The sequence below is a fragment of the Haemorhous mexicanus genome, chromosome 3 (genome assembly GCF_027477595.1).
Source record: "Haemorhous mexicanus isolate bHaeMex1 chromosome 3, bHaeMex1.pri, whole genome shotgun sequence".
In the NCBI taxonomy this organism is placed as follows: domain Eukaryota; kingdom Metazoa; phylum Chordata; class Aves; order Passeriformes; family Fringillidae; genus Haemorhous; species Haemorhous mexicanus.
The window spans coordinates 93,721,591-93,748,425 of NC_082343.1; the positions used below are offsets into that span (position 1 = coordinate 93,721,591).

A 26,835-nucleotide genomic window follows, 5' to 3' on the forward strand; every position below is an offset into this window, starting at 1 on the left:
CTATCTGTATGACTTTTGAAAGGATGGAAGCTTTGAGACTTAAGCTAATGCAACTTTGGCTGTCTCTTCCTTTTTCTCCCGATCCTTTTCTGATAGAAGAAATATGTGACATGAAGTTCAAATGTCAATATAGAACAGTTTGTTTCATCTCTTCTTTCCCCTTGGCATGCAGGGCAGTTGGGTAATTCTCATCTGAATGTCTGATGCTAACTGAAGTTGTGTTCTGGTGTGCCTCCACTGAATCTGCTTGCCCTCATCCCTGCTTGAAACAGAATTTCCTCTTCCTGTGGAGCTGTAGAGCTGTGGGGACTTAAAGAGTCAAGCTCAGAAAAGGGATCTTCAGGTCTTCTTCTTGTCCCTGTTTCAGAATTAGCAAATTGACATATTGGCCATAGAGAAGAGAGCTGGATTCTGCTGTCATACCTGAGGTAGAGATGTTTTATACCCCAGAAAAAAAAGTTACGCCAGTATATTTGATTTTTTTATTGTTGTTTTTACATTTGTTTGCAAGATTTAGAGTAAATGCTTGGACCACTGTGTTGCTTAAAAATCTGTGGGTTTGAGCCAGACAGGAACAGTAAACAAATATTTCCCTGATGCTTTTAGTTACTAGGGATCCCATGAAGGAAAAACAAATAATGCGACCCTACACATGTATGGTTAGCTTTATGCTAAGTTTAATTCTATTTTTACCCTTCCCATGTAGGATGTACGAGTTCCTTTACTGCTACTTTCAATATTATAAAAGATAGCTAATGACAACCTAGATTGGTGTTAGTCAGCTCCTCCCGACACCAGGACTGCCAGCGGGGGCTGCGGAGCTCCGTGAGGGGAGGCCGGGGCTGCCCCCGCCAGACACGGCCGGTTCCAGCTCGATCCAGCCGGTTCCAGCCGGGCACCGCAGGTCAGGGCCGAGACACGGCCGGGGCAGAGCCCTGCGGGGGAAGGTGTTCGAGAAGGGAGAGAACACTGTGGGATATCCTGGGAACAGGGAGATGGGGAGAGGGGAGCAGGAGGGAGCCAGGGAAAGGACAGCAGAGGCAGCGGCCGCTCAGCGCTGTGAGGAGGAGGTGCACTGTGGCAGAGCTGGCACAGCCCAGAGGCGCTCCGGCCCATGGACGGCACATGCCAGAGCACGGGCAAACTGGAGGAACCACTGTGAACTGACCCCCGTGCTACCCATCACCTCCTCTAAAGGCACTGAATGGACCTGCGGCAAGAGCAAGGAGAGAGAAGAAAGGGCTGGAGGGAAGAAGTGACAAGGGGACCAGCTGTGGGGAGGAGAGGTGCCTGAAGAGGAGCTGAGACTGGGAGAGGATGATGGATGTTTTTTTCCCTGTTTTTTTATTTTTGCCGTTCCCCCACAGTTTCTGGATCAGTTGTTAAATGGATTTTTTAATTAACATTTAATTCACCAGGTTGAATCTGTTTTGCCCAGGACAGTGCTTGGTAATTGGTCTCCCTGTCTTCATCTCAATGCATGGGTTTTTTCACTCCAGTTTGTCCTATTCTGCCCCTGGCCCTGGTGGCTCAGGGGAATAAGCATGGAAGTGTGCATGAGGGTTGGGGCCAGCCTGCCATACCAACTCTTTCCTAATGGCTGTTCTGTGACACCAGGCAGGGTCTCTTACATCTTCATCCTGCAGGTGTGGCCTTGTGGGCAGGATTTGGCCCAGCTGTGGTGTCAGTGAGAAATTACACCTCTCTGTGTTCAGAGACATAGCACCTCTCTAGGCACAATGAGGATAAAATCTCTGGTTTGGATAGGCCTGAACTGAGATTCTTCATAGTCAGATGTGAATCAGAACAACCCTTTCTCTGCTGAATTCAGGGCTCCTGAATCTAGCATTGGCCTTTCTCTGTGGACAGTCTTTAATGACTTCATTCCCTTTATTGCTTCACTGTGAGAAAGTGGGGGAATGGTGCAGGAGGTCTGTTGGGTTCCTGCCACTTGTCCAGCAGAAGTGCCCACTACAGCTTTCCAGGCTACACTTTAAGGTCAGGATTATGACTGTGAATGTAAATACAAGAATGTATTGCCTCTTGGGACTGACAGTTCTGATTTGTGTATCTGAAATACTAAATCCACTGGAAGGCATCTACAGCTACTTGAAAGGAGTTTGTAGCCCTGTGGGGATTGGCCTTTTCTCCTAGGGAACCAGTGATAGGACCAGAGGACACAGTCTTCAACTGTGCAAGGGGAGGTTTAAGTTGGACATTGGGAAGAATTTCTTCCTGGAAAAGTGATTAGGCATTGGAAGAGAGGTTGTTGGAGTCTTTTCTCTGGAAATGTCTAAGACTGGATTTGGCACTTGCTGCCATGGTACGGTTGACAAGGTGGTGTTCAGTTGTAGATTGGACTCAATGATCTCAAAGGTCTTTTCCAACCGCAGCCAAGAGGAAAACTAATTCTTAGCTTTGCTACAGTTATGATATCTTCTGGCTCTATTTGGACTAAAGGTTGTAAAACTTTCATTTCATTCTATACTGGAGTAATTTTTTTTTTTTTTTTAGATTGAATTTACTGTATAATCGTCTACAAGAAACTGGGAGGGTTTTTGAAAGCACTGTACCATTGTTTGGAAGAGGTTCTAACCAGTATATAGGTACACTGTCTTTTAATCCTTTGCATTTTGACAGCAAACCATCTCAGGCTTTTAGTTGAAACTGAAGCCATTACTTTGGATTCCTCATCCAATTCCAGATTGCCTGATATTATGATGCTTTCGTCCTTGGTACAGATGTGCTTTAATTATGCTCTGAAGTACTTCAAGTGATAAAGCTAAATAATAAATCCATTCAGTGTTTAAATTTTGCATTTATAGAATGTATATTAATGACGAATTTTCTGGGCAGGTACTTATCTCAGAGAAGATTTCCGAAGTGAGCCTGGTTTAGTGCTAAAGCAGTGACACTTGCTTTTCCAGGCAGTGCGACTATTTCTCCGTGGCTTTTCCGAGGGGCATGGGAGCCGTGAGCCTGAAGGCAGCCTGTGAGGCGCTTTACCCACTAGATGGCAGAAGATACTTTGGACCACAATATTTAGCAATTCGAGCAATGTACACATTTACTGGACTTGTATACTATGTTTTGCTCACAAGTACAGAGATTTCATTTCTTAAAGTTTATCTGGTCCTAAATTTTCCAGATTCCTTTGAGCATACAGCCTCACTCTCTCTCTCTCTCTAAATAAAACAAGTAATAAGTAAATTAGTAAGTAAAAAAAGTAGGTAAATAAGTAAATTTAAATTGCAAGGGTTTGATTGCAAAAATCTCATGATACTTGCATGGCATTGAAATCAGAAATGCTTTTAGAAGTTTCTTTTTAAAAAAATCTATCTAAGTGAAGCTGCAGAAGTGCAATGAAACTGATGCAAATACTATTGTGTGCAATGTTTCCATTATACTATGTGCCGTGTTTTGAGACTGTATATATATAATATAATATTTGTATTTTAAGTGCTTTGTGTTGGGTAACATAGTGAATTGATCAGCTTTTTACCTTGTAATAGTTTCCGCTAACATTTGCATGGATATTCAGTGTAACGTGGCTTAGGTACAGCATTGTGACAAGACAATAATTCTTGTTTTGCCAGCTCTTCCTAGAGCATTTGTTGCTTCAGCAGCTGGAATCTTCATTGAATAATGCAGCAAATGTGCACTGCACATACACATAGATACAGAAATCTCCCTCGGTCATGTATACGTGCATTTATGTAAATATAGATCTGTGCTTTGACTTTTTTTTCCCCCTAGGTGTTTCCCTCCACATGAGAGAACTCCACAGCTGATGATGCAATTGTTTACTGTGAATGTTTTTCATACAAATTTGGCTTCAGTATCATCTGCAGGCTGGAAATACTGAAGAGTCCAGCTACGTCTCAGGCTGAAGGTGGTAGAATCTATTCTGAAAAGGTCAGTGGAAAGCAAAAGTGTGTAAAAGGCCTTAACTCCAGCTAAACTTATTTTATTGTTTTCTATCCATGGAACAGATGAACTGTTCAGTATCCGTAGAAAGTTTCCAAACAGAAAAATGCTTGGACCTCAGTTTGCTTTAATTAACTGTTAGTTACTTGATTTTTCCTTGTGACTTAAAAATATCCTAGATATGTAAATTATTGAGACTAAATTATTGATATGTATTTATTATTGAGACTAATTGAATCACCCATGCTTTTAATATTACCAGTTCTAAACACTATTTTTCATCCCCTTATGATTTTCTGAACTGAACACTTTTTCAGGGTACTATTTTATATCCTGGCTGAGCCTCAGGCCGAAATGTTTGAAAATTTTTGGCTGAGAAGGTTTGGGAAAAAGGATTATTTGCTCCATGTTTTTTAAAAATAAAATCTGGGCTTTTTTTTTTTTGAATGAGTCTTGCTGTCTGGTGCTCTGGAGTAAGGGATTTGAAATTCTAGTGAGGAGGAATTGGTAAGAAAAGGCATTTTGGAGTCAGAATATGACCTTTGTTACTCACAGCAAAGTCTGTCACAGGCCGTTGCAAAATCTTTCTTACACATAAGTTGTATAATTTCCATGGTTTCTCTGGGTGAATGTGTCCAGGAGACATATTTACACATCCCAGGTCTTCCAGGGAGGACACACAGCACCCCCACAGCATGAGTGAGCACGCTGCCCTCTGACCATGGGACTGTGGCCGCAGACAGGAAAGGATCAGGCTGGATTCATCACTCCCCATTTCATGCATCTCTGTCAGCCACTGTGTGCTGCTCCCTGGATAGGCTTTCTTAGGCACAATACATGTTCTGTCTTTTAAAAAGTCTGCTGCCAGTGGGTGGAGTAACCCAGCTCAGATGTATATATTTCTAATCTGGATGAATCTGATCTAATGACTCTAGTGAGAGAATTGGATATGCAGTTCTGCAGAAGGAAAATTGGGCTGACTGAGCATAGATGAATGCATGTTCTCAGCACAAATTTGTTTCAGGTACAATGTTTTGCTTGACAAAGGAGACATCCTGAAGGTACCTCCTCAGTATTTTTGGCATCAGGCAAAAAGCTAGTGATATATTGCTGGAATTTAACTGTGCTGTTTTCTCTCTAGCTTGTTTTGAGCCTGTGTTCTTGCAAGAACATCTCACACAGAGTGATGTCAGTACCCTCACGCTACCCTTAAAATTCTAAATTCTTGGATTTCATATGAAATAGCAAAACACAAATTATTTTTTGAAGGATGCCCTTCCTCCTATAGTGTAGAGGATGTCCATTGTCTTACTTTACCTACTGAAATGATAAGCTGATACAAGCAAATTATTTTGTAACTTGTTGGAAATTGCCTTTTATTTTGGATTTTGGTTTCATACTGTTGTTTCTTAATCCTTTTATCAGGCAGAAAACATAAACATTGTCAAACTTGTTTCGGTTAACTCATATCTCTTGTAGAAAAATTGTGCTGTCAACTGTATTTCTCAAGTGAGCTCAATCTTGCTTTCTCTGCTACCATTTTCAGACCTACTATTTCACAAATCATGCATCTCAAGAAACAATTACTGCATAAATATCTTTACAGTACTGTGTAGAAATCAGCCTAACCCCAGCATCTCATAGAGACCATTTAGGCTAAATAAACATATTTATTACTAGATTGGAAGAAGATTCTCTGGACATTATAATGCTATTTCTCTCTGCTTTGCTTAAGGGAACTATTTCAGTGAGATCTGTCACACAGAATGGCATTCATATTAAGAAATACTCTTTCTTGTGTATGAGAAGCTGTTTGAATATATATAAATAATTTTGTTGAAAAATTGCCTAGATTGGGTTTTTTTTCCTAGTTTGCTATTTGTACACAGAAAACAGAGGGCAAGTCATCAACAAAGGGAAATTCCTTCTGTGGAATAACATTTCCAACTGATCAGGTATCCATTAAAGTTCTGGGCAGGTTGGCAGACAGTAATGCTACTTTGGGGTTGTGGTTCTAAGCAGATTTTAATGCTCTTGCTGATACCATATAAATATTCCAAGAGTACTTACACTTAAAACCAGTTAAAAAATCAACTGTGTCACTTGGGGGTATATTTGGGTCTATATTCCCTTTGTTGTTGCTGTAAAAGATAACACAGCACTACTTTAAATATACGTTTCCTGTCTCCCATAAAAATCTTGGCTCTTAGTTTGCTTTCATGTTAGCAGAAGAGATTAGTTCCAAACAACATTAAGAATCAAAGAAACTCAGCAAATTGAGGTGCCTTGGAATATCTGTCAAATAAATCCAATATAATGGGTTGTTTGGTTTTGATAGTGAAACAAAACAAACAAAAACAACATCCCATGTCTGCTAAAATTTCAGTACAGTGCTGGAATGGAGGTCAGAGCTTCCTCAATATGAAAAGGAATCCTGTTACGGGGATAAGTAATCAACCACCTGGGAGAATATAAAACTAAAATGAGAGGTGTCCACGGAGACACAGCAGTGCTGCCAAGTTAAAGATTTAAATCCAAATAAAATATTACAGTAGTCTCAGGTGATAGCATCCATAGAAGTTTGGACCTCATTAGGGGAATTGAAAAGCTTAGAGCTGTTTCCAGTAATAACACTCAATTTAGTTGGTTAAATTAAAGCCAAACTAATCTCCTTTCCATGAAGTGTTTGAACAAGTTGTAGAAAACTCCCCCATCAGTTTTCTTGTAAGAGAAAGAAATCTCACACAAATAGTGCTGCAAGACTGAAAAACTCTTTGCAGCAACCTGGCAATTACCATTTACACTTTGGTGTGGTCCTATCTCTTCACCTGTTAAACAAATCTAGGGACCTTGCTGTTTCATCCTTCATCAGATCTTATAAAATGAAGCTTCTGGGGAGGGTTGTGGTTTGCAAGTGTCAGCTTTCATAATGAAGGTGGTGAGTTTGTGATTTCAACAGAAACTGGTGGAATTTGGTTTGAAGGAACTGAAGCAGAGTTTTCCTACTCATGTGGCATCCTCCGTGTTTTTTTCATTTAGGCCTCAACAGCTTATAAAGATTCTTAGGAAACATTTAACTAGCCAGAGTAAAAGTGAAGAGATGACTTTAAAGGAGCTGTTGAAGCAAGGAACAGAACATGTTTGATACATTAGAAATCAAAATTAAACTGAAAAATCAACCAAACTAAGGAAAAGCTATCTATCTTCATAATTCAAGGAATAGCAATTACAGAAAATGTTTATGTACATACAGTGTATGTGAATATCCATCAGCAAAGCCTTTTCTATGAGCCATACTGACAACATGGCAGTAAAATTATAAATTCAAAATATTCATTGGTGATTACACTTAATCAGTCATTCTTGGTCTACCTCACCTTAAACAGTACTAGTACCTCTCACCTTTTGCATTTTTCCATTTTTCCATAACACTCCTGAATCAAGTGTCAGAGGTACAGCAAATTTGATTTTCCCATTTTCCTTGGCATTTTTGAATATATATACAGCCAGACTGAATACCTTCTCTGTGTTAAGATTTACCAGCTATTTTACTATGACTAAAATAACAGAAAAGGCTGTAGTGATATCATCAGGATAATTAGTTGTGGACATTACTCTGTTTTGTATATAGAGTTTTAGTAAATGCTTATAAATAAATCTTTAAATATATGACATGTCTGTTGCCTTTTTTTTTTTTTTTTTTTTTTTTTTTTTTTTTTTTTTTTTTTTGCTACTTACTGTGTTCTAAAACTTATCCTGGATCCAATAAATTTCTTAAGAGGAATTTGCCTCAGTGAATTTTTGCATGTGTTTAAAGGTTAGCATATGCTGGAGGGCTTTGCTGAACTGGAAATCTTGGTTTGTATCTTATGATTTATCATGCTTTTATTATGCCATCTAAGTTTCTCATGCTTGTCACCTTTGCTTTCACAGCTTAAATAATGTCTTACTTTAAAAATTCACTTTGCTCTTGATAAGTAGTGAAAAATGTCACTTTTCAAAGCAAAAAACATCCCATAGAAGCTGTGTACAGCAGGGATGAGAAACAAAAGATGAGGAGATCAATGAGAACTGTTGGGTCAACTGGACTGAGATCAAGAAACTGCTTTCCTATCTTAGATAAGGAGGCATGTTGCTACAAACTCTTGATCTTTCAGTGTGCTGCCACCATTGTGTCAAAAGACTTCAGTGTGGTCCATTCAAAGCTTTTGATGTGACTTTGAAAAGATGCTTAATGTGTTCAGGGACGAGTATAGAGTAGCAGAAGCCTACAGAAAGGAAGACATTGAACAAATAATGGCTCCAGACACCCACAATATTATTCATGGGCAAGTGATGGTTACTTTTAATTGTTTACAGTTTAGGTAGGCTATGCTGTTGATGAGGGAAAAGCTGCTGACTTTAACTTGCAAAACTTCAGCTTGACATCAGTCTTGCAGGTATGGTCTTATAGTCACTGGACATACCAGTGATTTCTGAAGAAAAAAACTGAGGTTCTGCTTTGGTCATAGATGGGAAAGGAGCATGGGAATGTGCTGGATGGGTTGGATTTAGCAGCCTGGAGCTAGGGCTTACAGGAGCAGAAAGGCTTACTCCCAGGCCATGAATGTTTCTTTGCTGCCTGACCCAGGCAGACCATGCCCAGAACACCACTAGTAATAACCAAGTTTTTTTTGACACACAAGTGTCTAGAATGCCTTAATTAGACAGTTACAGAGAAGAAATTAATTAGTAGCCTCATTTAAAAAATAAAATAGCAAGGAACAATGCTAGAACATTCAAAGGTTAAGCTGGTATTCCATTAAAATACACCCTGATTTTTGCAACAGTTGAGGTCTTCAGAATTTGCGCTCTTCAAAAGAGCTTGTGTTAATCTATGTTGCACAACACGGCCTTAAAGGCACAATGATGTTGTGGTTTTGATTCAGTGAGTTGTTTAGTCACAAAAAATTTCCATTACATTTTCCATTCCCATTATTAAAGTCTCTTTTTGCCCTTTACTAAGGCTGCTGGTATAAAAATTGAGGTACCATGAAGTAATAAAATAAATTTCTTTTTAGGAAACAATTGATCCAAAGGCTTTTTAAGGTCTCATTCTAGATAAAAAAATTTAAAATTAAGCTGTGCTTACTTAAAAGCTACCCTACAGAAAGCCCAAGATAGCACTTCTTGTTGAGACAAAATTAAATGGAATCTGTCCGATTGAAAGGAATGCACACTTGGACCCCAAGTAATCACAAAATTATAATGTGATTTCATTTTATTCCTGAAATTGCTAGTCAAAGCAATTAAATTATAGGTATGAATCATGTGCCTATGGAATACAGCACATTGTGAAACTAACTACTCATTTATGCTTTATTCCTATTGTATATAGAGTCTAGAATGTTTTGGATTTTTTATTTAATAACCATGTATAGCTCTCTTAAACTCTCTGAGTCTCTTTGGAATATAAGCCTGTTTATTTTATTGTGTTCTGTTTAGTTATTCTAAAAAAGAGTTACAGACACATAATTGTAGCCATCTGTTGTGTTTTAAGTCCAATCTAGCCCAAAAGTCAAAAAAGTCATGGCAACAACTTATAAAAACAAAGGCAATAATATGAACTCACTATGGTTACTGGTGAACCTTTATTTCTGCCTTCAAATGAAGTAAGTTTCCTCAGAGAATTATTTTAATGTTTGATTTATTTCTTTATTAAATATGCCCACAGTTTGACCAGTTTCTCTATCAAGATTGTCATATAGCTGTCTCCTTGATTGTAAATTGTGTTTCTCCAAAAATATGAGTTCTCCTATGACAAAAAATGAAGCCCTAAGTTAAACCCCAGTGCTTGCCATATATTACTTTAGAATAAACCAGCAAGAAGGATTAAGATTGCTTTAGAAAATTTATTAGTGGCAGTGAATAATATTTATCAGATGATCTATTTAACCCGTACTCTGACAGATTTAAAATTCATTATTTATACATTTTAGATATTTGATGTATTAGGTTTAATAATTCATGGAGATATTTAGTAAATAGTTTCCACAATTAACTTTATCAAAATATCAGTGACTTTTATGAGACAATGTTGATTTTCAGGATTATTCTGTCTTCCAGATATATCGAGTTTGTAAGTGTATCACAGTTATTTCAGCTAGGAGTGATGCGCTATTACTTGCACAGTGAACAGTAAATGGCACAAGTGTGTTGAAAATGACCTCTACCTGTATTGGATAAGGTCAGATAGATGCTTTCTGCTACTGCAGATTGTTGACATGGTAGATTTCATCAATTCTCTTTTCTCTACATTTATGGAAAAATCCCATTATAGAAATCCATGTACAACTACCTTTACTGAATAATTCACACCCCTAGCTCCTGTTAAACAGAAAAGCTGGAGTGTTTGGAGAGTAGTGCTGTCCTTTGAGGAGAATTGCAGACTTCAGAATCCTAGTGGCTTGTAATTTCTTGAGAAGGATGAGGATGCCCGAGGAATGAAGTGCATCCTGGCTAGACCCATTCCTCTCTTTTGACTCTGACAAGCCTACCCTTATGCTTGCCATTAGGCAGGATGGATATAACTCCCAGGCACCTCAGGAGAGATGGTGGCCCAATGACAAATGGCTGTCTGCCCTACAAGGTTCCCTAATAGTCACCTACAAGGAGCTAGGTTGTTTCTGTCAAGCCAAAGTGAGCCCTGGAACACTGAAGCTAAGATGAAAAATAACAGAGATCAGTTTCCAGTTGTACAAGTCATCTTATGGGAAATAAGAGGAGATTTAAATAATGGACAATTTGTAGATTATTTTATTCAGGTAGTAATAATCTAAATAAAAAGGCAGGTAGTTCACACTGCTGTAGATTAGAGGTGAAATAAGAAATGTAAATGATAGTGTTTGGGCAAACTTCACTCACTAGCAGAAACGTCGTGTGAAAGTGAACTGTTATTTTTCTACTTCTCATGTGTTGAGTTAATTGTTTGTGGATATCTGTGCTTTTACTCTTGATACTTTTATTAAATATGCCTAGTGAGCATGGGAGTGAACCACTCCCATTGGTATCAGCCTCATACTACCATTAAAACGGGATGGTGGAAACCTGCTAATTTTTTTTTTTTTAAAGGTGTACATAAATACTGGTTTGTAACCTAAAGACATTAGCAGCATGATGGTAACCACCAAGAGCTTTGGTTCATAACATTTTTGTTTTTTCCTTAAAAACTTACACTGAACAATTTTCGTATTTTCTTGAGCTACAATGAAGAAATTTCTATAAAATATAATCTCTTTACAAGTCCCTCCCTTTTTTTTGCTCTTCTACTTTTTCTTTTGACAGACTTTTGGTTCTCTCCTAGTCTAAGTATTTTCAAAGTATTTATCATTAACTCTTGTTTTTGTATGCATTTGTTCATCTGTAACTATCTGTAGCCACTGTCTTTTAAATTTTAATAACCAAGTTTTCTGGTTTCATGCATTTCTTTTATTACCTTTTATCAAATAACACTGTAATTTAAAGTAATATTTTATGTCATCCATACAAAGCATTAATTTCTTTACTACTTTATCCATATAAATATTTGTCTGACTTTGAGTATTATTTCATTACAAATAAATCAGTGGGTAAAATGTGGCATGCCCATGGTTCAGAAAGTGAAAGATGCATGTGGCTGTGGAAAAGAAGCTGTGCCAGACTGGAATCTGATCAGTAGCACTGTTGGTAGCCTGACTTAGACATCACCCACAGGCAGCTGGGACTACCTGGAAGAGATCCTGATTTTATGGATATTTTGTCATCTATAGCAGGTAAGAGAAATAATTTTAGGAAAAACAAATACCTAGGACATTTTCTGTATTCATCCCAGGAAACTGAAATACTGAAGACACCAACTTAAATGCAAGTGGAATGGTTTGGGATGACTTAAAAACAAGGTTATTTCTGTAAAAAATTAATATTCCTGAAGACCAGAGGTTTTTAAGTTTCTAATCAGAGACTTAAGACCAGAGGCTTAAGTTTCTAATCTCATCTGTTAAGCAGGTGGTTGTGCAAAACCATTTGTAAAGTATTAGTAGGATTAAAATATTGCAGTTGTGTGTTGCGGTGCTTGGAATGTCAGTTTGCTGTAAACGTCTCTCTCCCATTTCATCTCTTCCAGTCTCTGGTTAATATTAATCCAAGCAAATAGTGCAAACATTCTGGGTGTGATAGAACAAGGCATAAAAGCGTGTTCATAATTTGGAGTATTTGAGTTATCCTTTCAACTGATAAGCAAATGATTGAGTGCTCTGCTGGAATGGGGCCAAAGTACATTTTGCTGCTGATTAGAATGAGTTTGTGCATGTGCTGTAACAGACACCTTTATATCCAACTGCACCCCTGCGAAGGATGGAGTTGGAACATGGTGGACAGGATTGTTATTCTGTTAAATAGCCAGACAGTGTTTATGTTATCCCTCAGTACTGCACAAAAACCAACCAACCAACTAAACAAACAAACAAAAGGTAAGAATCATGTTCTGTGAGTGAATAAGGAAACAGGCTCATTTCCACAGTTCAAATGAAGGAAAGATCTCTCACTGACTTAATTAGGTGCACTGCTTGACTAAAGCCTGCAAGATTTGGCCAACATTTCCTATCATTCCAATGTTATGACTGAAGTCGCCAGAAAAATTCCAGCTGAGAAGGAGTCGTGCTCCACACTGCTTTCAGAGAACAAATGGAAGATGACTGCAGAACCTGAAAATGGATTCACAACTGCTAATGATAGCAGATAATCCTGTTGCTCAGCTCCTGTTGAGCTCTCAGATTTAAAGACCCTTTTGTTTACACATAGCATGAGATAGAAGAGGTTTCCTATCAGGTAAACAAAACAAAGCTTTTGCTCTTAGCTCTTATACATTTTGCATAGGAAACTCTGTTTTGATAAATCCTGTGAAAATAGTATTGTGTTTCCAATAAAAATCCTTAATCGTTTATTTTACTTATTATATCTTTTCTGGTTTTGATGTCAGGTGGCAGAGATTTAGATTCATTAGTTTCCTATTTGTGTATCATTCTTGGGAGACTAATATCTAATTCTGGTTTTCTAGCAATGATTCCTAATAGTATTTTTAATTATCTCTCTTCTTCTTGAGTAGACTAAATCTTGACAATAACTCAGGTTCATATTACAAGATGCTCCAGAGGAAAATCTGTTGGTATTCAAGAACTTCTCTGTCAGGCTGTCTTCCTCTTGACCACAGAAGAGACAATTATACTCCATTTTACTTTTTCTGACACACCTCTTTTTCTGTAAGTTTTGTTTCTGAAATACACGCATATTTTCAAAATTTATTGCTGCTTTTAAAGGGCGTTTTAACTTCCCTTCTATGGCACAGAACAAAGTGCTGCAGTCAAATACATACTCCTAGGAGGTGGATTCTGCTTGTTTCTGCTTTCACCTTTGCAGGCATCCTTTTCTGGGAATTAGAAAAAGTTTCCCCATAAAACATGTGGAGTTGATAAACATGATGTCAAGGCAATCAGTCTAGTCAGTTTGGATAAAGGAATCAGATCATGGGGCTGTTTTATTTTTTTTTTTTCTTTTTTATTGCACATGCAGTCTGTTTGTTGGTCCCTCTTGTTTCCTGCATGATGAAATATTGCTTGAGCTGTATTTGGAGAATCAGATGAAAACGTGTTTTAACATATGATCAAGCAGAGAAAAAATTATGGAACTGAATCTACATTAGCACTGACTGCAATAATACTTCATTAGCATTGCTCAAATTTTCTATGTTTTCTAAAGTCTGGTGGTCATATCCCACCCTGATTCCTTGCCCTCAGCTCCATGAGGTGTTGGGTCCCTCTCTCACTGGACAACTTTCCTAGACAAGATTGCTCCTTCCCTTGTGTAGCATCAGCTGAACTGGAACTTGCTTGATATCTCACCTTACAGCATTCCCTCTTTCTCATGATTAAAAGCAGGGTGCATGTCAGAAAATGAGCTTCAGTTCATCCAATACACTTTTCTTTTCCTAGGGAGCTCACTGGACCTTGAGGTGGGCTTTCTAGACTCAGACTGCAGCCTTTCCAGTCATCCCACAGATTATTGCTTGCTCATCAGTTCTTCTGACTGAGCATTATCACTGAAATTTGTTTTACAGCTTTTTTCCCTCACACATTTGAAATCAATGCCACCTAATAAATAGTTGGTGTAGAGTGATTTTTTAAGATATTTGATGTCTCAGATATAGATATTTGTGATATAATTTCTGAGTATTTTCTATTAATTTTCTTGCTTTCTATTTCTTCCTTCACTTACTCTTCACTTTGGAATTGTTTTTCAAGGACTCAAAATATAAATAAAAACTTTTTTGTCCATTTTTAGTCATCTCTTTGCTAATGCAATACTGATAAGTGCTTCAGGATCCAAAAGAAAATCACAAGACAATGCCACTATTTTCTAGATTATTTTCATCCCATACCATGTAGTGGTAGATTATATTCTATGCTCTCTTTTTCCTGTGCTCCACTTGGAAGATCCAAAAGCAGCAAAGTCTTGTTGAAGGTCCTCCTGACAGGAGGCAAACTTCTGTAGGAGGAAGCAGAGAGAGATCTGCTGGTAAGGCTGACTCCTTTGTTTCTTTTCTTAGTCTGCAAGTGTGTTAGAGAAAAGAAAGGAAGTGACATAATTAACTTTGATAATCTCTCTGGTTGGCAGACAGTCCTGGGGGAAAATGACTGAATAGTGTTAGTTGGAACAGCACTGTTGTGAGGCCAAACAGAGAGAAAGAGACTGTGAACAATGCTTTTAGCTGAGACTGCTGTACTCAGTGCCAGTCAGGCACATAAAAAAAAAAAATTGAGAAAAATATTCTATTTGTTATGAACTGCTTCAATTCATATGTTGTTTCCATTTAAAAATGCTAAATGCTTCTGTAGATCTCGTTTGTACATGTGTCTGTTAAGCTACAGCATACTAAATTGCACATGGACTGGTGTGATCTACTTAATTTTGTGCATATCAAGGTCCCTCTCTAAACATCTAATTACCTGCTGTCAAAATTAGAAACCTAGTGCTTGTGGACCAGGCTTGTACAGAGCTGCTGCCATTTGTCAGTGCTGGCTGTGGAGGACACACTCCTGCAACATGAAGAACAACTGAAAGAAACCAGGAAACAAAAGCAAAGCTGAAAAACTGAAGGAGTATGTTTGTAGCAGCAGCTGCTGCAGAGGTAAGGGTGAGGGTGAGGGTGAGGGCAAGGCAGGTGGGGAGCATGGCCAGCAGAGGCCACTGAGGGTCTGAGGTGCTGACTGGTGGCAGCAACCCTTGTGGCACTGTCCCAGTGCCTGGCTGGCTCCTCCCCAACACGGACAAACAGCTGGCGTTTCTCAGACCACTACAAAAGCACCATATTTTTTAATTTCAGCAATGTACAAGGAGCATAAATAGCCCAGTGCCAGGAACGGAGCTTCTCTGTCCCATGGTGGGAGCTGACATGATGCCCTTGTTGGGAAAGCAGAGACACTGTAATCGTTTTGGTATCTCTGGGTAATGGGGTCTGTAGTACCTGCCTAGGGCATTAGGAGAGCATTGCCAGAGAAAATGCTTTCTTATGGAAGGCCTGCATAGTACAGATTGAGGCAGATAACACAGATATTACAGTATTATACTTCCCAGAGACTTAAATTGTAAACATTTTCTGGTCACAGATGAGAGGAACAAAGATCTTCATAAAAAAATATAGAACAACTGAAGTCATCAAAAGACAGTTAATAATGACCTATAAAATGCATGCAATCTTCTGGTCAAAAATATAAAATGTATTTAAAATATTTAACAAAGAAAGACTACTAGAGGCAAGAGTCTCTTGTAAAAGAGTGTCCTGGCAAGAGGGGCGGTATAACAGTCAATTATTACAAACAAAATCCAGGTTTCTTAATTAAAATACAAAATACTGGCTCTGCTGTGTAGCCTGTAATAAGTTATGTCTTGAGAAGACTGTAATTATGCTGGCGCCTGCTAGTGCTGCCATAGTTAAGTTTGTCACCATTTCCATTATAAACCCCATTTTTAAGCAATTTATAATGTAGCTGTAAAACATGATTTTAGATTGAACTTGGAAACAAAATTCTGAGACTGAAAAGTTTTGTTTCTCTTTTTTTTTTTTTTCTAAATACAAATAATATGTTTGGTCATCTTTATGCTTTTTAGGAGAGCACTAAATGAGCATGAAGTTTTATGGTTTGAGGCTCTCTGGCCATTCTGTAGTATAAACATATTTTATTTTTTTCATCTGCATTAACAGGATCGGTCATTGCTTGAAAGCAGAGAATTTTAGTTCTTTAAACGTCCATAAATATAGGAAAACAAACTTCACAAAGCTTTATAGAAATAATGAAGACTGATTAGCTTTGAATTACAATGAAGAAATGAGAACTTAGTTAACTTGAGCCTCAGAATGAATTGTTGCAAAATGTTTCTGCCATGAGACTGACCTTCCCTTTCTAGCATTCTTCTCATGCCAAAGGAAGATGTCAGAGCCAGGAGGCAACTACTTCTCAAAGGTGGAAGCTTTCCTGCCAGTCCATTACACATGGTTCTTCTAGCAGTGCTCACAGGAGCATACAGAAAGTATCCAAAATACCTAAAAGTAATGGAAAATTCTCATTGATTTGTCCCAGTGTATACCTTTTATCACTAAAAGGTGAAAAAGAGGAGAAAAAGAGCGCAGAAAATATTGGGCATCTGCTCTAAGAGATCACGATGAGAAGGTACACTCACATGCTTGGGCTAGGCAGATGTATTTTTGTCATATGTATCATCCTAATCTAAGCTTTTCATGTGCAAGACTCAGTTTCTTTTTTGTAATTCAATGCTTCTTTCTAGAGGAGCAGTTATATTTTTTGATGACTAGCACTGAACAACAGATAACAAAACCTATGAAAATATTGTGAATCCACTTCCCGAAGGAAAACACTGTCCTACGGTCTCAGTCAACGTCTGTAGCTGTTTTATAATTTGCATGGCTTAGCTAGAATTCCTTCAGGAAATACCTTTTTTTTTTCCAGTTTAAAGGTCTAAATGTTAAGGAACAAACACTGAAAGTAGTAAAGCTAAAGAAGCAGAAATGAAGTGTCTCTTCCGTGTTTACAGATTATAGATTACAATGTAGTTTCAGTTGCAAGTGTTGCAATGTAAATCATGTTTCTCCTAAACCGACTTTACAAGATCCTTGGATTACTCTATTTGGCATCATGCAGGTCCTGTTTTCAGACCTCTGGCTACGTGAAGGAAAGCTGAGTAGCTACAATAATCTTTCAACTTCAAAGTAAAGATTTTTGCAGCAAATTTACTGCAGATTTTAGGTATATACTTTCTCCAGTATTTCAGTTTTTCTCAACCACCATAACAAACATCTGAAAGAAACAAATGGATTTTCTAGACCAACAGCATAGACTGATTTTTCACTTTATTCCTTTGCTTTGCCAGTTTATAAAATTCTGGTTTGAACAGACTGCTATAGTAAATACTGGCAGCAGTTACTGATTGTTAATTAAATAAATTTTATCAGCCATGGCCAATTGTAATAATTTTGCAAGATCAAGGCATTACATGCTAGAAGAGAGTATAGTTGAATGAGAGAAATTCAGGAAAACAGTATTTTATTTTAAAGACTTTTATTGATTTGTGTTTTATCATTGCCACAGAGCTATAGCATATTGGTTTATTAAATAGACCCACATCTTGAACAGTTGCATTTTTTGCTGGATTAAAAACTGGATAACTGGGCCCAGAGAGTGGTGCTGAATAGTGCCGCATCCACTTGGTAACTGGTCACTAGTGGTGTTCCCCAGGGATCAGGGATTTGGACCAACCCTGTTTAATATCTGTATCAATGATGTGGACCAGGAAATAAAGAGCACCACAGTCGGTTTGTGGATGACACCAAGCTGGGCAGCTGTGTTGATATGCTGGATTGCAAGAAAGGGTATTTGGATGGGCTGGATCAATGGGTCAAAGACAATTTTATGAGGTTCAACATGGCCAAGTGTTGAGTCCTATATTTGGGTCACAACAACCTCACAGAACCCCGCACAGGCCGGGGGCTGAGTGGCTGGAAATCTGCCCAGCGGAAAACCTGGGAGTTCTGGTTTATATTTGGCTGAACATGAGCCACTGTGTGCCCAGGTGCCCAGGAAGGCCAGTGGCATCCTGGCCTGTATCAGCAACAGTGTGGCCAGCAGGAGCAGGCAGGGATTGTCCCCCTGCACTCAGCAATGCTGAGGCTGCAGCTCCAGTGCTGGGTCCAGTTCTGGGTCAGAGTGGAGCAAGTCCAGAGAAGGGCAGTGGAGCTGGTGAAAGGTCTGGAGCCCAAGTGCTGTGAGGAACATCTGAGGGAGCTGGAGTTGTTTAGCCTGGAGAAGAGGCTCAGGGGAGACCTTATTGTTCTCTTTAGCTACCTGAAAGGAGGTGTTAGCAAAGTGGGGGTCTATCTCTTCTCCCAAGTAATAAGTTACAGGACAAGGGGAAGTGACCTCAAGTTGCACCAGGGGAAGTTTAGATAAAGAAATTTCTTTACAGAAAGGACTGGTAATCAGTGAAACAGGCTGTCCCAGGGAAATGGCTGAGATACCATCCCCAGAGGTTTTTAAAAGACATAGATGTGGCACTTTGGGACATAGTTGAGCAGTGGACTTGGCAATGCTGGGTTAATGGCTGGACTTGATCATCTTAGATGTCTTTTCCAACCTAAATTATTCAACAATTCTATGTAGAAAGATCAGTTAGCACATACCAAAGATTTTAGGGTGCACATAGTCTAGCAGTTGTACCATGCACATCTTTTTCTTCCACAATCCTTCTCCAACAGCAGGAGATTACTAGTCTCTCAAGGACTGTGTGATTCATGGTAGTGATCACTTTCAATTGAAAGTACTGGAGCAGCAGCTCCTTTTTTACTGCCTGAGAGGCCAGCTGATCTCTTACAAAAGGGGAAACTTTGCTAAACAAAGGAAGTAATTTTAAAAGAAGGAAATAACATCTGTCTACAGATATGTGAAGAGGAAAGAAGAAATGTGAAAATGGAGATGGTGGGGGAAAAATATTTAAAGTTTAAAAAGCTGAAAAGAAAGTCCATATGGGATCAGAGGCAGCACATTCAAGTGGCAAACTAAATGTAGAGAGATGTAATAGGAGAAAGTATTGGGAAGAGAGGGAGAGAGTGTATAAAATGAAGCACAGGAAAATGGTATAAAGTCCCCAAAACTAATTTAGAGGGAGATTAAGAGACTGCTGCACTATCGCATTGCCAGTAGAGGTGCTAAAGCCACGGCTATGGAATAGAGTAGCAAAATGCTCAAGGGAAGAAATAATTCCTGTATTTTGATAGGTAGAGTATTTCACGATATGAACAATAGTACAGTGCAGCTACCTAGAAGGCATCTGTTTAGAAATTAATTTCTGTTTGAATCTGCAGTTGAAAAAAAAAAAAGAACTCCAGTGAGAGGCAGAAGATGTTCCCTGGAAAAGCACTTCAACCAGCCTGGGAACAGCACAAGATACTTCTGGCCGTGCTGCAGCCAGAGAACAGGAGACCAGCAGGTACCAGTCTACAGCTGGGGCACAATAAAACCCTTCTACAAGCTGAGCCAAGAATAATCTTCTTTAAAAGCGCTTTACTACTTGCAAATGTTGTTGCTCTTGTCCAAGTGTTTTGTATTTGCTTCAGTGCAGTTCCATTTTTTTTTCTTTTGAGATAATTAGGGGCTTATTTTAAACCAAAGGGTATTTCTGGGAGTTCTTTGGGTTTTTAAATTATACAAATGATAGCACTGTGATGTTGAATCATATTATTAATTGTATATTTTGTTGTTCTTATTTCTGAAGTATGTGTGAAACAAAGTTTTTTATTTCTCAGTCCTTGAATACAATAAGTTTCAAAAAAGTCCTTAGGCGGATTGCAAAATTATTTTTCTCAATTTTCTTAATGTTAAACAAAAGTATAATTTTATTACTGCAGAGTATTATGCGCTGATAGTTTAACAACATTGTGTATGCACTGTGAATAGAAGAAACTTCACAAATGATTGTACTTAAAGCTGGAGCCCTTTCTGTAAATTTTAAACAAAGAGTTCTATTAAATGCCATCTATAAAATGCTTGATGACTTACCTCCTAGGCTGATTTGTGATTTTTCCTGTGCTTTTGAATACCTACCTGGATGAAAAACTCTCTTTCTACAGGAAACTGGTTGGTAACTGAATAAATAACACTATAATTTAAGTATTGAACACTTCCACATAATAAGTGTTATTTTGCAATAGATTCTTCTTGCTGTAGCATAAAATGGAAGTACTCTTTCTATAAATAAATAATACTTGGAATAAAAGCGGTTTGCAAACATTATACTTAATTTATGTCTCAGCTGCCGATTTCTGCAGTGAATTCTACCAGTTTTCACACTGTGCCCATTACAAATGGAATTGCCTTTGCATTAGAAGACATGTCTTTCAATGACGCAGAAAAATATATTTGTGCTTCATTCTTATGTTAGCTGGGTAAGAATACATCTGTCATACAACATCCAACTCAATAAAATAAAAAAACTGAGTGAAAGTTATGTACAAGTTTTTTTGATTGGACATTTGGAACATTTGGACATATGCATACTTATGTCAAAAGTCTGAAATGTACACCTTATGTAGTCCATGCCACTCTAAATCTGACTTGGATACAGGTAGTGCAACAGGCTTGCCAAATTATGGTGTCAGTGTCACATTTTCCCCCCAGGAGATGTTCAGACTACTTGCTTTCTTTTTGCTGGGGAATCTGTAGCTTTAGCAACTAATTATTCTCCAGCTTTCATGAAACCTTTTTATAGGAGTCTTTCTCCGGGTACTCTTTGCAGCAATAGGCTTGCAGGGAAGTAACAAGAAAAGACTTAAAACATTTTTAATGCTGAATCATCTGTTCATGCATAATATTGATCTGAATATCAAATTTAGCTGGTCATTAAGGAGGGAAAGGGCCATCAGAATTATTCTGTGTGCATGCATATGTTTCAGATTTAGACTACAAATGTCCTGAAGAGGGTCTGCATTTTAGCCTAATTTGCCAAACTGTTGCAGAGAACGATTGCTGTGGGGAATCACCCTATATTGATGTGACATTGAGAACCAAAGGAATTCTGCATTGAGAAGCCATCCACTGATTTTTGTATATTTTTGAGTAGTGGGCATTGCCCATAAAACCACTTCTACCTTCAATGATTACAGCGGTCTGCTGGGTAGCTATATTTTTTTCACCATTATAGTGAATGGTGATCCATTGGAATGCAAGACTGGCAAGATCTGGATTCCCAGGTTTCATTATTTCCCCTACCATATTTTCTCTAACATTGTTTAGATTAGTGCAAAGGTAATGAGCTCTGAATTCACTCATCATGTGCATACATGCCACATTGTTTAAGAAATTCATGCAGCTGCTTCCTATCTTGTACTGCCAGGGTGCCTGCACAGTGCTCTGCTGCTTTCCTGCCTCTGAGTCCCTGCTCTCCAGGTGCACCAGTGGTTATGTGCTCCTCTCTCAGATATCTATATCTAAGGGGAGCTCACTTCTGGAGCCATTTTAGTCTTCCTTTTATTTTGAAAGGGCTGGGTAAGGGCTGTTCAGGTGATTTCTTATGTTGCTACCAAGTTTAGCATCTGGGAAAGAAAGGTCTATCTGTGTATGTCTTGACATGCTGAAATTGTACATGATATTTTTTCTTTAGAAGTTCATTGTTTCATATTGGAAATGCAAAATGGGGTCTATCAGCGATTACAGACACCTTTCACTTCTTTAGCAAGACTTTCCATTTTAGAGCTGTGTCTGCCCTGCATGAAATACCCATGCTAAGACTGAGTGTTTATGGAATATAGGCTTATGCAAAAGGACATTTTGTTTATATTAATAAAAACTTTAAAAAAAATTATTTCTGTGTTCCAGTCCAGGACATTTTGTGCCCTAGTGTAGTGCAAGTTTTTGTAAAATAAATGCTTTGTATTTATGTTACTTGTTTGATTGTGGCTCTATCAAAAAATAACAGGAGATCTTTTCCTCAAACATCTGATTACTAGTTTAGATGTGTTCTTATTTAGTTTCTGTCTGGAAAGATGTTTGCTACATAAAAATACCCTTTAATTTAAAGATATTTTTGGCTTTTTTAATGAAAAAAAAATTAACTAATGTGGAACTTCTAGTGCCATAATATAGGAAATTTCTATTGCTGGACATGCTGATGGGCTGAGGACTTAAATCCTCTGAGCAATCAATCCACTGGCTTTTATGAATGCTTAGGGAAAAAAAGGAAATATATTACTGGAAAAGAGGAAGAAGTCTTGTTGCAGGATATGCGATGGCCAAATTCAGAAAAGACATATGTATGGTAAAGTCTCACGTATCATTGCAACTGACTGAGCAGAACAAATTAAAAGAAGAAAAACCAGGAAATAATACTTTTATTTTAATAAATAGATTTTGAATAAGTACCTTAGTGAGGAAAGAAAATGTATTCTAATTGTGATTGCTCTTCTGCTAAGAAGAACAAGACTTTTGCTAAATATCTTCCAAAGTTTAGGGCCAATTCGGCAGGTCTAGCATGAGATAAATCCTTTCTTGGGAGAAGCATTGTTCATTACATGTGCTGATTTATGAGAGAGAATCAGCTGTATTTAGGTGATGTCTGGACTAGAGTGTAAAGCTTGTTTGTGCTTAATATACTAGATAAATTGTTCTTGGCTTCTTAGGGTGTGACTATACTTGCTGTCACACTCCCAAGTTTACTCAAGGACTGTGTGATTTGCTGAGTAGGTGTCATGTAAAGGAAAACCCAAAGCGATGGATTTTATGTAGCTAGTTTTTTCCCCCTAATTTCATGTTGACAAAAAACCTTTTTTGTCCCTTTCCTCTACCCTTCATCAAAGTAAAGTCTCCTCAAGGCTAAAGGCAAATTTTAGCAGCAAGGAAAATGACCACCAATAATCTGAGTAATATGAAATTTAACACAGTGATTTTGTTTTAGTGAGAGGAAAACAACAGTTACCTGCTGTCAAAAAATTCCGCACTGAACCTTAACTTCATGGGCAGCAGCTTTAAAATCTATTTATTATTAAAATCTGTATTCTTATTTCTTCAGTTAAACTTAAGTTAATAACAGGCTGTGGGATTAAACTTTAACTTTACATATTTACTGGGAAAAGTAGTATAGCAATTTATAAGTAAAAATGTACTTTGAATAAATTATAATTTCAAATTACAGTTTATGAAAGTTGTGACTATAATCATAATTACAGCCTTGGCTGTGCACAATTTGAAATCTTGCTTGCTGAGTAAATTTGTTTTCATTCAGATTGCATTCCCAACATTTTTAGAAAAGAGTGAATCAAGCCTCACTTACAAAATTTCCTACAGAGTTTATTAAAAAGCTCACCTTTGTTTGCTAAATTTGCCTAAAACATAAACTTTTCTTGAATTAGTGAGTTGCTATTTTAGTCTGTTATGATAGTTTCCTACTCAGGTTTAATAAACCATAGAATCATAAGGAGATTCACAAGAGCTTCCATATTATGTCATCTATATATCCTAAAATTGTTAAAGTTAAAATTGATTGTACAAGCTATTACGAAAAAACAGCCATTAGCCAAAATTAGGTATGTTACTGTGAATTGGAGAGACTGGGGAGAGGTTTAAAGCTCTATCTGGCAAGAGAAGGGTTAAGGACTTTTTTGCTATACCCGTTTCAAATTACAATGAGAAGCCTCTTCTTTCCCAGCAGGGTTGTGCTTACATTAGTCTTTAGATCTCTCTTGAAGAGAGCTGTTATATTTGTGCCTGCTACAGTTGGAAATAACAGTTCAGAAGCTGAAAAGGGTTGAATGGATTTACAGAAGGTTATTTTTTGCAAGTAAATTCATGGCAACACAGTAATTTGATTAGTACATCCTTTAGAATTACTTTACACTCAAGAGATTCAAAAGATGTTAAAGTTATCTCCAGGCTGCTGGACAAATATGTGTTACACCACCAAGGTACAGATCAAGACAAATCTGTGACTCAGGATTTTATCTTGGGAAGAGCGCAAGGTGTACGAAGAACTCAGAATAACGAGGGAAGATAACTCTGGGAACTACAATGTGTCAGAAGAACATCTCTTGCTAATACAGCTCCCCACCAAAGACCTGGTTATCTAAGGTTTATATAGGAATGCCTAGGTCAGCTGACAAAATACTGGTCTTCTGCTCCATAAATGCAGAAAAAACGATAACAACAGTGGAAAATTGGAAGTCTGAATTTCAGCTTTCTTAGAAATAACTGCAACCTGACACATTCCATAATATTTAAACAGGGTGGGGGGAGAGGAATCACCAAAGATATTACGATGTTACGTTTAGAGATGACATTGACATGAAGAATAGGTAAATTTTGTTTTTCAACTACTGGGAAAGCAGACCTCATAGGAACTCAGAACAAGTAGGAGAAAAGTTGTTGGTTTTTTTTTTTCCTTGTTCTTTTTCTTTTCAAAGATGAACCTAACTGCGCTCAAAGCTTTCGTGGGCTTGCTCTGGAATTGCTGGGTTCTGGTGGGTCACGCACAGGGAGGTTTAGGAGACAATCATGTCCATTCGAGTTTTATTTACAGGAGGCTGCGGAACCATGAGAGAAGGGAGATTCAGAGAGAGATTCTCTCTATCCTGGGTTTACCTCACAGACCCAGACCATTTTCACCAGGAAAGCAGGCTTCTTCTGCACCCCTCTTCATGCTGGACCTGTATAATGCCATGACAAATGAAGAGGATTCTGAGGAGCTGGAGTATTCACTAAAGGGATCAATGGCAGGGGAGAGCAGAGGGATACGAAAAGGATACCCTGCCACTCCAAACGGATATTCGCGGAGAATACAATTATCTCGCATGACCCCCCTGACCACACAGAATCCTCCCTTAGCCAGCCTGCACGACACCAACTTTCTGAATGATGCTGACATGGTCATGAGCTTTGTCAATTTAGGTACGTGGAAATATTTTTTGTTCTTGCTCTCCCTGACAAACTGTTAATCTGCTCTAGTGAAGGGCAGACCTCTCGGCCGAACTGTAACCTGTTCTAAAACAGCAGGATTGAGCCTGGGCTGCTGTGCCACCGGTAAAAGAAAAATCATATGGATGGTAAAGTAGCTACATTGTAGGTGGCCATGGAAAAGGATTTTTCTCACTGTTTATATAAAGTCAGTTTCTATAACTTCCCTCTGCTGGCTTCTGTTTTCTTTCTTTCATTGATGTAATGAAAATTCTAGCCTTAGGCCAACTAACTCCTTTTTTTTAAATCTCTAAAAATCAAACACTTATGCCTATTGCTCAGTTATTTCCCTCAGTGTTTTCCTTAAAGCTTACACATGAACAAACATCAGTTGTTAATATTTTAAAGCCTAGAAAGGTATGAAAAGGGAAAAGTTAAACCATTAAAAAATTCTTAGGTTATTTAGTGGGGTTTTTTTCTGTTGTTAAGAGTCAGAATTTTATTATCTTTTTAGTTGAATGGCTGGATTTTAAATAATCTGTTGCTGTTCCTTTGTTATTTCTATTTAATAACAACAGGCTGGGTTTTATTATACTGCTATGGTGCTCAGAATTTACAATGGTTCTTATTTTCTCTGTCATAAATAAATTAAATGACAAGTAGAGTATTAAACACCAGAAACATGCAAGCAAAGAATGCTTTTGAAAATTATATAAATTCAGATACAAAACCTGATAAAACTAAATTATATTGGCTTCTGAGTGTAATAAACATGCTTGCCAGTTACATTGTAGGAGAAAAAAGCAGTTACAGATTTCTTTACTAAAGCACAACTTAAATCTCATCTAGAAAGCTGCAAATAATTCAAGAAATCCATTTAGTATTTTTATAAGTATTTGAAATGCTGCAGGACTCATAAATTTGGCTAAAAAAGCCACTTCTCATTGGACCAAAATAGCAAGAGATTTAATTGAAAACTTGAAGTTTCACAATAAGCTGGGACAAATTCTGATGAACTCTTGTTTTCCAGGGTAATGCTTACTGTAGAAACTTTTTAACAGCAGCACATGTTCCAAAATACCTTCATTTTATCACACACATTCTGTACTTTTTATGTCTACCAGGTTTTTAGTAAATACTAATACTCCAAATACTAAAATTCTAGGAAAGTAACACTCTAGAGTTTATTTGCCATAATAATAAAATCACTTTCCATTAGTTATTTGGCTGACAAGAGGGTGTTCAAGTCTGAGATCTTTTTCCTTTAGAGTAACAGATGTCCACACCTCTAAATACATTTGCTTGTTGTTTTTGCTCCGGAAATAGCAGGTTAGGAAAGAAATGGAATCTGTTTTTTGAATATGTGTTCCTTATCATTAGGAAACAGTTATATATTGCTCATTCATTACTTTTAAATTAACATTGCGTGCCTCGATTTACCCAGAGCATCTGGAGTCAGCTGAATTTAAAATAGCAAAGTTATACAGAAAAATCAGAAATGCTCTTATCCTTAGCATTAAATTTCCTTGTGTGTCCTGAGAAGTACCCTCTGTAAATATATCAGGGACCATTCCATCAGCATCCCTGAGGACTATTTACATGGGACCTTTGATTTCAGAAATGTCTTTGATTACAATAGAACTTCTTGCAGTGAATAAGTAGAAGTCTTTGAAGTTTCAGACTCAGATATGTCCTAGGCTGATCCTACTGTGCTTTCCCAGACAAAAACCTTCTCTGGAAGAACTCAGGTTTCCACTGATTGTCTTACCTTGGGTAGGAATTCTCTAATATTTGTCTTATTTTGTTGGGATTCCAGTGCTGCCTTTAAAAATAAATTCTGAGAAGCTAAAGCTTATCTTGTGTTTCAGAACTGTGAAAACTGGGGCTG

At 37.8% G+C, this 26,835-nt stretch overlaps 1 protein-coding gene and 1 long non-coding RNA gene across 3 annotated transcripts in view; both read left to right on the forward strand.

The window, feature by feature from the left end:
• Nucleotides 1–14,953: 14,953 nt before the first annotated feature.
• On the forward strand, nt 14,954–20,504 carry LOC132325839 (uncharacterized). The gene is made up of 2 exons (XR_009486040.1): nt 14,954–15,127; nt 19,373–20,504. It is a non-coding gene; the product is annotated as an uncharacterized LOC132325839 (long non-coding RNA).
• A 3,198-nt stretch (nt 20,505–23,702) lies between these two features.
• Nucleotides 23,703–26,835, forward strand: part of BMP5 (bone morphogenetic protein 5) — a 57,254-nt gene continuing 54,121 nt past the window's right edge. Inside the window, exons 1-2 of one of the 2 annotated variants that reach the window (XM_059842710.1) lie at nt 23,703–23,962; nt 24,574–24,941. In XM_059842710.1, coding sequence (XP_059698693.1) covers nt 24,692–24,941 — 250 coding nt within the window. In that variant the 5' untranslated portion in view covers nt 23,703–23,962; nt 24,574–24,691. Of the gene's footprint in view, nt 24,942–26,835 lie in introns of both variants that reach the window. The other variant, XM_059842709.1, reaches the window with a different exon arrangement.